Source organism: Pelobates fuscus, chromosome 12, assembly GCF_036172605.1.
Source record: "Pelobates fuscus isolate aPelFus1 chromosome 12, aPelFus1.pri, whole genome shotgun sequence".
Classification (NCBI taxonomy): Eukaryota; Metazoa; Chordata; class Amphibia; order Anura; family Pelobatidae; genus Pelobates; species Pelobates fuscus.
The window spans coordinates 110,857,177-110,872,698 of NC_086328.1; the positions used below are offsets into that span (position 1 = coordinate 110,857,177).

General features: G+C 40.3%; 1 protein-coding gene across 3 annotated transcripts in view; it reads right to left on the reverse strand.

The window, feature by feature from the left end:
* The window catches only part of USH1C (USH1 protein network component harmonin), a 105,707-nt gene that overhangs the window by 88,550 nt on the left and 1,635 nt on the right, over positions 1-15,522 (reverse strand). For all 3 annotated transcript variants that reach the window (XM_063437921.1, XM_063437923.1, XM_063437922.1), the window contains exon 2: positions 3,371-3,438. In XM_063437921.1, the coding sequence (XP_063293991.1) occupies positions 3,371-3,438 (68 nt within the window). The remainder of the gene's footprint in view (positions 1-3,370; positions 3,439-15,522) is intronic.

Sequence of the window (15,522 nt, forward strand, 5' to 3'; positions counted from 1 at the left end):
TTCTTTACAGGACAGAATTAATACAAACGTCACCACTTGGATCACGTGATTTGACTACTTGCCTCAGAGTCTAAATGACATACAGTGCGCTCTGCCTCCCTAATAATAATTCTCCCCTGCCCTCTCTTTTTTCCCCTCTTGTCTGTATGTCATTTGAACATTTCAGAATTGCTCAGCATACCGAATCGATGATGTGTTAGATAATTGTACGAGTTGTATTCCAAGATGTGATTTTTAGGTCAGTGAGCATTATTCATTTTGCCTATGTTCTCACGGATATATGCTTAAAATTCTATTTTTTTTGCTATGTTGTGAAAATATAAAAACTATAAAATAAGATATCTTTGGAGCATTCACACAAAGGGTGCTATGTTTGAAAATTATCTTCTTTGAAAAGTCGTCTAAGCATGGAAAAGTGGTCTAGTATCCAATGCAATGTACTTGCTGGTTCTATTAATTTCCAGGCTGTTGTCTCACTTTTCATAACAGAACATTTTTTTATACACATTTCCGTAAGAGTCATTGGCAGAATAAAAAAGGAAAGTCGACAACATGTATTCGAAAATATTAAGACATGAACAAAAATATAAAGGCATTAGTATAAGATAAATGAGAGAAATAGAACATATTCTACCAACCTGTGTACTACAAAAGAATACGAACATTTATAAATTATTTCAACTCAAAACACATGCATTTCTAATCCTCGAAGAGGGAACAACATGTGAATTATTAAGGAGCCCAATTCAAGTTGACTTCACAGGCCACAGGCAAAGGCTTTATTCCCGCAGAACAATTGGACGCTGCTTGCTGAAACTGAAACGGATAGGCAGCACAATAAAGCCGCACAAAGACCACATGGAAAATTGGAAACATGTATAGGTCTGTCTATGGAGAGGAATTAAACCATAGAAAAATAAACCGTGATCACCAGAGCATCCTATCTGCAAAATCCAAAGCTTTTGTTTTTAACCAAAATAAGGTTGTGAGTGATACTTGGTAAAGTGTGGGATTAAATATTGGAATAAAAGGTTTTAGCAAACCTCATGTGCAGAATATAAAAATTATATGAACAAACCGTGTACAAAGCAAGCATGCATGTGTCCATAGCCACTTTGGAGCCTTTAGGCAACTACAGACCACGTAATATACCCACGCCCACTTTAGACTTCCATTTTACTCCTCTGTTCATTTAAGATCTTTTCATATATGTTTGCTCACTTTCAAACACATTGTCTACTCCAAATCTACGTGACCATTTTAATACCTAGTGGTACCAATTTAAAACAGTGTTCTTATTGGTCGGTATATTTATGACCAGGAAGTTTCTCAGGGCAGAAATGCGAGAAGATATAGCCATTGGATGAAAGGTAATTTGTTCATTTACATACAGCATTCCCATTGGCCAGAGTACTATGTAAACCACTTTTGTTTATGAAGGCATTTTTGCCTATGATAGATGTTAACTTTTTAATATTAAAGGGGGAAACACTATCTTCAGATATTTGTAACATATATTAAAATATGCTGCTTGGCAAACTTCTACTGTACATACCCTTTCAGTTTAAATGATATTGGGAGAAGATATAAGCTTCTGTGTTCTCTGAGTATTCAAAAGACAGCATATCCAGTTAGTGTCAAAGATATTGCGGGGTTTGATTAATTGCCCCCCTCCAGTTTGAGCTGCTGTGTGCCCTGAGTATTCTACAGACAGCAGTAACATTTTAATGTCCATATCCCGTTAGTGTAAACATGTGTTGTGCTACTTTGTTTTAAAAATGATTGCTACTTTTTATATTTTTAATGTACATGCCCTATCTGACTAGTGACAAAGACACCATTGCAGGTCGAAACGTTGCTGTGTATGTTCTGATTCTCCAATTAATCTGATACCTTTTGTATCTTGAATTCCTGGATCACATTGTTCTTTTTATTTGACATGAGGTACAGTACATATAAATTAACCGTTATATACACAAACAAGGATGCACACCAAACCAGGTTTGCACAAATAAATCAATACTTTATTAAACAATTTCAAATACAATGTAAAAATACAAAGAGTCAAACAAAAGTGGCAGAGGCTATTCTTAACGCACAGTGCAAATAATGTTACCCATTAGAACTTGCGCAATCTATACCTCCAATGTTTCAGCACCAGAAAATGCGGTCTCTACTCTCTTGAGAAATGTACATTTTCTGGTGCCGAAACATTGCGGGTATAGGTTAAGAACGTGTCCAGCTCGTAGGGACTCTGAGTAAGTTCCAATAGGAAACTTTATTTGCATTGTGCATTAGGAATAGCCTATGCCACCTTTTTGTTATTTTGGTATTTGTATTATTAAATTGTATTTGGAATTGTTTCATGAAGTATTGATTTCTTTGTGAAGACCTGTTTTGGTGTGCATCCTTTTGTTCATACATGTGTGATTGTTTAGGAACTTTAAGAATGCCTCTTTAGGATAGCACCCATTTCTTTATGAGCAACTTTACCATAACGAGTTGTTACTTTATAAATTAAAGGAACTACTGCACTAAACATACAGTACTACCCGAGTGTAGATGCTCTCATACAGTAATTTTCTATAGATCCCCACATCACGAGGGAGGGGAGGTAGCACTGAAACCAGTAGTACAGCAGAGGTAAGTGCATTTTTTACTGAGAGAGAGTAAGGAATGGTAAATTCCAGAGAAAAGACAGTTCCACTTTAAAACCCGATTATATTTTCTTAAATTAAAGAGCCACAACCATTACACATTGGCAAAATACCATCTACTTTATACTAAAACATGTTTAACATCCCACTTTAATCAAAAGATAAAAAATAGATGTGTTTAAAATCTGCATTCTGTTACATACGATGAACCAAGACTTGATGCTCTAATACTTACACAGAGGAAAAGTTCACTTTATCTCAGGAAATAATGGTATTATTTAACCCCTTAAGGACACACGACATGTGTGACATGTCATGATTCCCTTTTATTCCAGAAGTTTGGTTCTTAAGGGGTTAAACCTATTGTTCTCTTACTAAGTTCTCAATACCAACCTACACCGGGGTTTCCTGGTAAACCTCCTTTATAAACTGAAACAAATTGCCAATCCTTTCTAGGTAAATTAAACAAAAGGGGTAAATAATCTACTTTTAAATGCTCCTGGATACAGGTAAGAATATGCCCAAAATTGAAATTGTAGGGTTCTCTTAAATAAGTACCTTAAAACCATTTGTGTACGGAATACAAGTTAAAGAGTGACTTACACAAATTTACAAACAGTCTAGAACCAATCTATGGAATAAAAAAGTACATTTCTGCAAAAGACATACCAGCAATAACGTTTAATAATCTAAAAGACAACGTCAGTACTTACTGATAGTACATACGGAGTACGTCATACAAGTAATCTTTTTCTGCTTCATTTTCAATACACTTTTCAACCTAAAAAATGGACAGTTTTATTATCACATGACACATGCTATATTTAATGCAATAACATATTTATTTTATGCACAACGCACACTTTACATTAATAAAGGTCTATTATATTATCATATTAGCAATAACTTCTAAACAATTTTTCTTTTACCCTACCTGCCGATGAGTATATTGCTGGAAAAATACTTTCAAGAACCGTTTCGGCCACTCGTCAATGTAGCACATGTTTCCAATGACAAGACCCCCTCCAAAACTAGTAGATTTGCATATCAGATTCTACTACTAATGGTAATGCTGAGGAACCGTTCAGGGGATTGCTATAGCCTGCGCAGATGTTCTGATATTGTGACTGCTTTCCTATTCCCTTCGGCGTAGATTGATGGAAGCTGGCATCATATTACAGTTCTTTGACAAACAAGTGAAATATTCAGAATTCAGCAATAGAACACTCATTACAAGGGTTGAACAAGAGAACTGTTTATTTATATTAAGCACAATGCCCTAGGTCCGAAAATCACGAAAAAGTATCTGTGGTTGTTAATTTGAAGGTTAACCCTTTAAGGACATCCTTCACTACATGTCACAAGCAGAGCCTTAAAACTCCATCTGAGAAGGTCATATTTTTTAAGGATCCGGTAATACTAAATAAAATGAGAATTTGCTGCTTTTAAGGCACAGACCGTAATAAAAAAAAAAATGTACAGGGTTATTTACTAAATGGCAATTGATCGTGAATTGTAAATTAATTTCAAATGTAAAGTCAAAGTAGCCAAACTGTAAGCTACCTAATCATTTAAATTCACTTTGAAATCTAACTTTAGTGAATAATGCGGATATTCGTTTTTGGTGATTTTAGGTTTGAGAAATAACGAGTGCATATATTAAGACTATACACACTGCTCAAAAAAATAAAGGGAACACAAAAATAACACATCCTAGGATCTGAGTGAATTAAATATTCTTCTGAAATACTTTGTTATTTACATAGTTTAATGTGCTGACAACAAAATCACAAAAAAAAAAAAAAAAAAAATGGAAATCACATTTTCAACCCCTGGAGGACTGAATTTCGAGTCAGTCAAAATTAAAGTGGAAAAACACACTATAGGCTGATCAAGCTTTGATGTAATATCCTTAAAACAAGTCAAAATGAGACTCAGTAGTGTGTATGTGGCCTCCACGTGCCTGTATGACCTCCCTACAACGCTGGTGCATGCTCCTGATGAGGTGGCGGATGGTCTCCTGAGGGATCTCCTCCAGACCTGGACTAAAGCATCTGCCAACTCCTGGACAATCTGTGGTGCAATGTGACGTTGGTGGATGGAGCGAGACATGATGTCCCAGATGTGCTCAATTGGATTCAGGTCTGGAGAACGGGCGTGCCAGTCCATAGTATCAATGCCTTCGTCTTGCAGGAACTGCTGACACACTCCAGCCACGAGGTATAGCATTGTCTTGCATTAGGAGGAACCCAGGGCCAACCGCACCAGCATATGGTCTCACAAGGGGTCTGAGGATCTCATCTCGGTACCTAATGGCAGTCAAGCTTCCTCTGGCGAGCACATGGAGGGCTGTGCGGCCCCCCAAAGAAATGCCACCCCACACCATTACTGACCCACTGCCAAACCGGTCATGCTGGAGGATGTTGCAGGCAGCAGAACGTTCTCCACTGCATCTCCAGACTCTGTCACGTCTGTCACATGTGCTCAGTGTGAACCTGCTTTCATCTGTGAAGAGCACAGGGCGCCAGTGGCGAATTTGCCAATCTTGGTGTTCTCTGGCAAATGCCAAACGTCCTGCACGGTATTGGGCTGTAAGCACAACCCCCACCTGTGGACGTCGGGCCCTCATACCACCCTCCTGGAGTCTGTTTCTGACCATTTGAGCAGACACATGCACATTTGTGGCCTGCTGGAGGTAATTTTGCAGGGCTCTGGCAGTGCTCCTCCTGTTCCTCCTTGCACAAAGGCGGAGGTAGCAGTCCTGCTGATGGGTTGTTGCCCTCCTACGGCCTCCTCCATGTCTTCTGATGTACTGGCCTGTCTCCTGGTAGCGCCTCCATGCTCTGGACACTAGGCTGACAGACACAGCCAACCTTCTTGCCACAGCTCGCATTGATGTGCCATCCTGGATGAGCTGCCCTACCTGAGCCACTTGTGTGGGTTGTAGACTCAGTCTCATGCTACCACTAGAGTGAAAGCACTGCCAGCATTCAAAAGTGACCAAAACATCAGCCAAAAAGCATAGGAACTGAGAAGTGGTCTGTGGTCACCACCTGCAGAACCACTCCTTTATTGGGGGTGTTTTGCTAATTGCCTATAATTTCCACCTGTTGTCTATCCCATTGCACAACAGCATGAGAAAATGATTGTCACTCAGTGTTGCTTCCTAAGTGGACAGTTTGATTTCACAGAAGTGTGATTGACTAGGAGTTACATTGTGTTGTTTAAGTGTTCCCATTATTTTTTTTTGAGCAGTGTATATAAAAGGGAAAAAAATAAACTTTTCTCAAGTAATGAACAAAACCTTGTCATCTTGTTCAGGCAAATTGATTTAAAGCATCTTGGTAGAGGAAATGTCTGATAATTCAAAACAATATAACATCTGTAGAGTGTGACTACCATCACTATCCAACAGGGAGACTACAAGCATTGCATGTAACAAGTGGAGTGATGGGTGATGTATCCGTGTCATCAGGGGTGTAACTAGAAACCACAGGGCCCCGGTGCAAAAATTGCTCTTGCCCCTCCTTCATAGTATCATTCTCCCAAAAACACACTGCCCCTTTATACACACACTGCACCCTGTACACACTGCTACTCCATACATACACTGCACCCATCTCACACACGCACTGCGACCCTCACACACACTACTGACCCTATCCCGGCAGACCCCTGGTAAGTTATCAAACTGTTTTAAACAGTTTGACTACTTACCCTGGGAGGGCGCCACGGCACTCCTGGCACTAAAACCACTACAGAGAGCTGCCCCTCCCGAGATTAGTTTCTGTATCCGCCACTGTGTTAACGTCACTCAGATCGTTTTGCTTGCCCGATTTTCCTGCTTCCAAAACATGACATTCAAGAACGGACTGTTTACTTGCTGCCAGGGCCGGATTAACATTGGGGCTGATGGAGCTGCAGCTCCAGGCCCATGGAATAGGCCCATTTAAAAAAAAAAAAAAAAAAAAGAGATTTTTAGGTTTGCCACCTTACTAGTATTTTACCAGCACAGCCAGCAATACAAATGCAGATATTTGTCTCAGTATAAATGGAGATTACTCTGCAATCCCAGCACCAGCCAGTAGGGGTCACTGTGTGTGGAGAGAGGCAGGGATAGGAAGTTACAGCATATCCCTCCCTGCCTCTCTCTACTGGTCCGCAGGAGATCAGCTACACAGCACAGAGAGTTCAGACAGCAGCTCCCAGCCTGCAGAGACAGACTACAGCTCAGGGAAGTGAGGGATGAGGGGAAAGGCAGCAGGAAGACATGGGGACACAGAGCCACTAGGGGACACTGGGAGACCTGGGGACACTGAGACACTAGGGACACTGAACATGGGGATGCTGAGACCCATGGGGACGCTGTGAGACATAGGGACATTAGGAGACACATTGGGATATGTTGACACTAGGGACACAGTGTCTCCATGTCTCCCAGCCAGTGTCCCTAGTGTCTCAATGTCCCCATGGCTCCCAGTGTCCCTTAGTCTCACAGTGTCTCAATGTCCCCATGGCTCCCAGTGTCCCCATGTCTCCCAGTGTTCACATGTCTTCCAGACAGTGTCCCTAGTGTCTCAGTGCCCCCATGTCTCTCAGTGTCCCTAGTGTCCCCATGTCTATGTCCACAAGTGCCCCATGTGTCTCAGTGTCCCCATGCCTCCCAGCCAGTGTCCCTAGTGTCCCAGTGTCCCCATGTACCCCAGTGTCTGTGTTCTCATGTCTCTCAGTGTCCCTAGTGTCTTAGTGTCCCCAAATGTATCAGGGTCCCCATGTACCCAATGTGTCTGTGTCCCATGTCTCTGTGTCCTTAGTGTCTCTGTCCTCATGTCTCTCAGTGTACCCGAGTCTCTCAGTGTCCATATCTCAGTGTCCCAATGCCTCCCAGCCAGTATCCTTAGTGTCTCAGTGTCCCCATGTCTCCCTGTGTCTGTGTTCCCATGTCTTTCAGTGTCCCTAGTGTCTTAGTGTCCCCAAATGTATCAATGTCCTCATGTATCCCAGTGTCTGTGTCCCCATGTCTCCCAGTGTCCCCATGTCTCTCAGTGTCCCCATGTCTCTCAGTGTCCCCGGGTCTCTCAGTGTCCCCGGGTCTCTCAGTGTCCCCTAGTATCCTAGTGACACGGGTGTAATGCCTTAACTATGGTATCCTCTTACTTCCTGGTTCCACGGAGCCTAGCCACACCCCTGTATGACACGGTCTGCCTATTTAATCTGACTGCACCAGCTGATCAAGGCTGGATTATTGAACTACGTTCCTTACTCACAACCCGGCTACAACTTCGTTGTGAAAGCCTCTGCAAAGTTCCCTTCACCTCTCCTCATCCACGACTAAAGATTAAACACTCTTCATACGCCTCTGAGGAGATCTCGGGAACCAGTGTTCTATATGCCGGAAGCTAAGTAAAACCAATGTGATAAGAGTTGCATCTAAAAGCTGTTATTACCTGTCTCCAAAAGTCCTTCGGAAAAAACAATCCCGTTACAGCTAACTTCAACTCATACTTCATATCAGTTATCTGCATCTGTCTTGCTTCAGTTAAAGTATGGAACAGCTATTGTAATTACTTATCACCTAAACCGTTAACTCTACTAAGAGACTCCTTATTGATTCAGTGTCTGCAATTTACTATCGTTTACTACTTAAAGCTACAGTGCCTGTAACTGTGGACTTCAGTTATCATTTACTACTTAAAGCTACAGTGCCTGTAATTGTGGACTTCAGTTATCGTTTATTACTTAAAGCTACAGTACCTGTAAATTGGAATTAAAGTCTTCACCTTTTACTTTCTTTAATAAATATTCAAACTATACGAAATCTGCAGTTGTGTTCCTTCATAACAAATGTTTAGACGTGACAACGGGACACACTGAGACATGGGGACACTGGGCGACATGGGGACACTGACACTGTGATACATAGGGAAACTGATGCCAGGCTGGCCTTCCTATTCTTTGGACAGACATGCCCCCTTTTTTGGGCATGTTCGCCCCTTTTCCCAGTTCTGGTTATGTGATTCGCGTCAGTGGCCCACCACCCCGCCCAGTGACTTCCGGCTTCACTGGACACTGCTGTTTGTGAGTATGGATTTACTTGAAAGATGAAAGCATAAATTAGAGAGAGATTAGCATAGAGTATGTGTTTTCTTATAGCTGCATCCTTTGAGTTTCCCTCCAACACCATCTCCATCAGATACATGACGCTTGGGAGGTATGACTGTTTTAGTGTTTTTGGTCGATAAGATTCTGTAATTAGGCCCATCATAATTGTCAGCACCAGGTCCAATGGGCTCTTAATCTGACCCTGCTTGCTGCCTAATATCCCACCCCTTAAAAGGTGCTACTGTAACGATATAATCAATGTTATTCACTTAACCTGTCAGTGGTTTTAATGTTGTGGCTGACCAGAGTAATTTTGCCAACAGAAAGACTGCAATGTTTAATGTGTGCTCCCTAAAGGATGCAGGTTTGTTATGAAACCCTGATTTTCATACACTGACGAGTGCAAGCACAGTTGCCAAATGGGTTACAACAATGGGTCTCAACAATTTGTTGATTTAAAACGGTTTTGTGTCTGTTTTCACTGTATTAATGCTATAAACGTTATCATCTATTAATGTGCTGGATTGATATTAAAGACATTTAATATATTCTGCAAATTTGTTGTCTTATTGCCAATAAATCACATATACTTTCTGGAATTACATAGTCAAAAAAGTCAAATATACGCCATACATGGATTACCCATTGACAACTTCACTAGTATATTCAAAACGGAGGGTCAAGGTTCAACAAAGGTAAATGTGTAAAAAAATATTACTACAGGGAGGTTAATAAAATAAGATATCCTGGAGGGGGAAGGTGTCAGGAAGACCCCCTTTCTCCAGATTGGACATGGGATGAGAATGCATTGTGACAAATAACATGGTTTGCTAACATATCACTAGGTTTTACTAATGCATTTTCAATTTAATCCTCTTAGAAGGTCAATTAAATACCTCCCTTTAAAGCAACATAGGTATAGATTGTAAAAGGCCTACACAGAGTACATTTGATATAGTATTTTATTAATTGCTGCTGCATTTCTGTCCAGAGGCCAACTGGGTTTCATTGTCCTTGTATGTACATTGTACAGTAATAAAGTTGAATGTGAATCTAAATATAAAAATGGGGAAGATGTAATACAAGTTTTGAGGTTCTGCAGTCTCTCAGAATCTCGCAGCGAATGAGCAGATTTTCAGTGATTTAGAGAGAATGGGTACTTGGTTGAGATATATAGACGGCCGATTCCCAACATCAATTGGCAGATGCTTCCAAACTCAGGGTGAATGGCGAAATTGTTAGGGCTGAATTATTAGATAGTGGTAAAGGTGACATGTAATGCCCATAACAAGTTATGATCTTTTGAAAGAGCTTAAAAAATTTCATCTATACTTTGTGTTAGCAAATTTGCTAGCAAATGCTCAGATTGGGTGAAAAACCTATTTAAATGTAGGTTTTTGTAACACTTGCAGCAAAAAAACTAAGAATATGAAAACCCTGAAAATGGACAAAAGCTTAGAGAAACTCAGTAGCTTGCCCTTTGGTAAATCCCCTCTCGGGTCTTAAAATCATTTTTGCTCACTTGTGCCATTACAGAGAGAACATATTCCAGGCATATCAGACTGATCCCACCAGTAAGGGCAGTCCAGAACCGAAATACCAGCAAGTTCTCTCTGCACAAGAGATACAGCAACCCTAGACAATCTCTTCAGCCATTTTTGGGCCTCGTCACTGAGGTTTAGCTGATACCCTTTCTAGGCACAGTGAGCAAAGGGGCAACATCTGGATTACCCTTTTAACTTGGGGAGAGCCAAGCTAATGCATTGCAACAAAAACAAAGAATATGAGAACCCTGAGAATGGACAAAGGCTTACAGAAACTCAGTAGCTTGCCTGTCTTCAGGCACAGACTCAAAGCCGACAAATTTACTGTCAAGGAAGAGCAGAAAAGACTTTGGTGGTCCTTTTGTTCTCCACACATAGCTGCTGGCACTGGATAGGAAGTATAGGAATAGAGTAACTGACATCACTCAGTTCAGACACTGGCATACTGGCACTGAAGGCAGCAAGTTGGCTTCACATAGGAGGTTATTCCTGCTTGGGAAAGTGTCCTTAAGAAAGGCAAATCAAAGAAGGATGTGGGTGGAGCAAAGGGTGGACTGGAGGAAGCTCATAACAAGAGGATACTGGAATGGAAGTGAGGAGAGTATCCATAAATTATTTTAAACTTCACTAAGTATCTCTGTGATATGATGTATTCAATGTATTTGGAGCTAATTTAAAGGGACACTATAGTCACCAGAACAACTATAGCTTGATGTAGTTATTCTGGTGAGTATAGTCAGTCCTTGCAGGTTTTTTAATGTAAACAGCCTAGGAAGGGCCACTTCTCAGACAGATACTAGAAGTGCTTCCTGGGTCAGTGCTGCATGGAGATGCTGTAATTACCCCATAGAGGTGCACAGATTCAATGCATCTCTATGAGTAGATGCTGATAGGCCAGGGTGGCATTTGGCTCGACCCCACCTTTTTAACTGAGATTATCAGAATTGACAAATCCAATCTATGCGAAAGCATTGTGATTGGCTGAGATAATCAACCCCAAGGAAGGGGATCAGTGGTGGAGCAAGCACCTTCGGATCTGCACGGCGATGGAAATAAGGTGAGATTTTACTATATTTAATGGGGGCAAAGGGGTGCCGGGGGGAGAGGGCGATATAGTGATATTAATGCTATAGAGTCAGGCATACACATTTTTGATGACAGGGTCACATTAAGATTCTCTAAATGAATGCTTAACTTTCAAGATGAAATTGGAAGATCCTCACAGATTTCTAGGTTGGGATGAGTAGATTATCAGGGTTTATCTGCTGATTCACAAGGTTAAAAAGCAGATTTTCAGAGTGATGGACAGACTGCTGAGGGTTTAGAACAGACTCTTACATTTAGTACATTGAAATTCTCAAGATAAAGGCAATGAGTTCTAGTGTCACTCACTCTCCTTGACATGCAAATACATTTTGGCTATACCTGAACCTCCTAACAGGAGCATTTTTAACACACTGAAACAAAAGTATGTGACGAGTTGAAGTTACAATAAATGTAGTCGCACATCACATGCTCCACTCGCTACAGTAGCATCTTCACAATATGCATAAGATCAATATATAATAATATATATAATATACAAGTTAAACAGAAACGGATACGGTCCTAAAGGAATATCTCTGGCAATGGGAGCTGGATAGTTTTTCCTGTTATTCCAAATGAATGTAACTTGGTCCAGTCTGTAACATGAGAACAGGCTTTAAAAAAAATGCATCACACAGAATAAAGATAAAGATATTAATATCTTCCTGTAGAATGTGTTTTTTTTGTTTTTTTTCTTTACATTGTTTCCTGGGTAACTTATATTTTTCCATGTTGTCAGGCTGTATATCTATATAAAAAAAAAAATAAACAATTTAAATCTAAATTAACTCTATGGGGATAGACTGAATGTGATTGAAGCCAGTATCCCATCTGTCTCTTAGTGTTTTCTATTAAAAATCTTTCATCAATTTTAACAGGTCAAAGCCCATAATGAATTGTTGGACCATTATACATCCTATCACCAATTCTAAGGCAGTCCATAAAACAAACAGTATTGACCCAGCTAGAGCAATCAAACTGGAATGTATCCACAACAGAATTGTTTATGCAAAAGGGCAAATCCATAATTTAGCCAAAGCTAAAGCTATCTTACTTTCAGTCCATCTGCATCTGCTCAAGCAGGAATTACTGTTTGAAAATGACTTAAGGTCAAATCAATATATACATTTTATTGATGTGTCTAAGTAAAAGGTTTTATGTCTTGTGAGATGGAAAATCACAGGAAAAATAACTTTGATGAGACAGATAGCGAAGAAGAAGAAAAAAAGCTGAACTGATCATATGAAAAGTGTAGATCCACAAAAAAAAATGAAAATATTTCCGAATTAAATATATTTTAAGGGACAACTCAAGGGAGGGTTTCGCAGTAATTTGTAAAGTATTTATAGAAGTGATAAAAAAAAAAAAAGGAATTTATAAAAAATAAATAAAAATAAAACATAAAATGTTAAATATTCATCTCTTAAAGTCCTTTTTTTGAAACAAATCACTGGACTCTGATCCTCCTCCAGCACAACACATGATCCGCTTAAATTAGACTGTCACAAATATTGGATTTCACCCAGGAGCATTTGGGTGAAAAGTTAGATTTAAAGTGTGCCTGTCATGACTATAACAACTTATACTCTTTTCATGCCTAGGGATGCGCTGAGGTTCATATGTTAACTCTCTGACGTTGGCAATTAAGCCAGCGTGTCGACATCACAGTGGAGATTTTACTTGTATGGGGAAGCATCCCCAAGTAGGGTAAATGAAAGGAGCGAAGTGCGGAGGAGTAAATTGCGGACCAGAAGTAGGTGTTACAGAAGAGTAACACTCACAAAGCTGAGAAAAGGGCACTGGATCAGAGTTAAGGTACCGTATTTACTCGAGACCCCTAATTTTACACCAAAAAACTGGGAAAACTTATTGACTCGAGAGTATACGACTAGGGTGGGAAATGCAGCAGCTACTGGTAAATTTCTAAATAAAATTAGATCCCCCAAAAATTATATTAATATTTATTTACAGTGTGTGTATATAATGAATGCAGTGTGTGTGTGTACGGTATATAATGAAGTGTGTGTGTGTGTGTGTGTGTATGAATGTAGTGTGTGTATTTGATGCAGAGCCTTGGTGGGGGGTGGGCATTTTTATTATTTTTTTTTTAAATTATTATTTTAATATTATTATTTTTTTTTTTTATATTATTTAAATTTTGATTTATTTATTTTCGTCCCCCCTCCCTGCTTGTTAGCTGGCCAGGGAGGGGGGAATCTCATTCCCTGGTGGTCCAGTGGCATGGGCTGTGTAGGAGGGGGGCTGGCAGCGAGCTGTTACTTACCTTTCCTGCAGCTCCTGTCAGCTCCCTTCTCCTCCGTTCCGGTCAGCTCTCTTCTCCTCCACTGTAAGTCTCGCGGTCTGAGTGCCGCACGGAGCATTGCCACAGTAACCTGTGGCAACGCTCTGACCCCGCGGCTCTCGCGAGACTTGCAGTGGAGGAGAAGGGAGCTGACTGGAATGGAGGAGAGAGAAGGGAGCTGACAGGAGCTGCTGTAAAGGTAACAGCTTCCTGCCAGCCCCCAAAAGGACCGCCGGGCTTGTAAGGAGCCTGGCGGTCCTTCTCTGTATTATGGCAATGTAAGTTGCCATAATACAGACATTGACTCGAGTATAAGTCGAGTGGGGGGTTTTCAGCACAAAAAATGTGCCGAAAAACTCGACTTAATATATCTCAAAATTTTACATTGAATATATGTATCCCTGTGATATATGATTTACTCATTGTATTTGGAGCCGACCTATGGGAATTGAAAAAAACTGATCCCAGGTTCACTTTATAGGAACAATGTAGGCACTATAACAACTTCATCTTTGTTGTTATAGTGCCTTTAGTCCAATTCCTTTGTCCTACCCCCAAATCCCTTTATTTTACTAATTAGAAGGCTTAGAAGCTCGGCCTTGAGGCTCTCTGGGTATGAGAGCAAGGAAATAACAGTCCGGAAATAACAGCGAGTGCTGCACATGCTCCTTCGATCCCCAATGCTCCACTATGAGAAGCATTGTATTGGGCCATCATCCTGGCGGGAGACTCTGCGCAGGAGAGAAGGTGACTAATTTATTTTTATTAGTTTAACACAGGAGGGGGCCTGAACAAAGTGGGCACATCAAGACTGTAGTGTCGGGAATACAGATGTGTATTCCTAATGCTACAATGCTCTTTTAAATGTAGATAGATTGTCTGCACCTTACAATATCCAGAAGAAGTACAACAGTTCATCAAGTATACATGTGTTGCATATGAGGAACACCTATGAAAAGCATGCAGCCCCTTCATGCGCTCATCCTACCGCTAGCAAAAACGAAGCAAAACCAGTGTAAATTCAGTGTTTGAGGACTGTGTGTTTTCATGATGGTTTCTATAAGTGCCCATGTGCAGAATTATCACCCATGTCATTCATGACACTAAGGATGAGCTCATCGGCCACCCTCACATCCACAACATTGGTGAAGCTCCTCTGTGCACTTTACCTCTGTATGTGCTGAGCAAAAATCATGCATTTTTCTTGTAAAACACTAGGATACTGAGAGAGAAAACCTCAGACTCTACCCAGAAGAACTGTCTTACAAGGGGGAGCAAAAAATACTTCCAACAGGCAGTCCTTTTGCTCTCAGCAGTATGGTAACAGCATTCACCAGCAAAATATATTGATTTCTAACTGTTAAGGCACAGGCATGGCTCACATGCACAACATTCCTCCACCACTCGTCTTATTTCCGAAGGATACATCTCAATGCCATGTGACTCATTCTGACAGTTAAGAGTTATTCACGAGTGCATTGAAGTTAGAAATGTTTCAAAACCGCTGTAACCGGAGTCAATTCAGGAGGAGATATAATGGGCAGATCACTTTTTTTAATTATATTTTTACAATGTTTGTTAAAAGGTTTCAAAATCATCACATTTTACATGAGGTATATAAAAGACATCAAAGTCATATAGCATATTAACCAATGCAGTACATACCTAATTACTTTTTAATTTTAATTACTGCCAAAACTCCCATTTTTTGTTTTTTTTAAATAATCCCCAGGGGGAATAATGTTCTTTGTTATCAAAGTTTTAGAAAATAAAACTATTCTTTACTTATAGGGTTATTCAATAATCCCAAATTATAGTGATTTAAAATGGC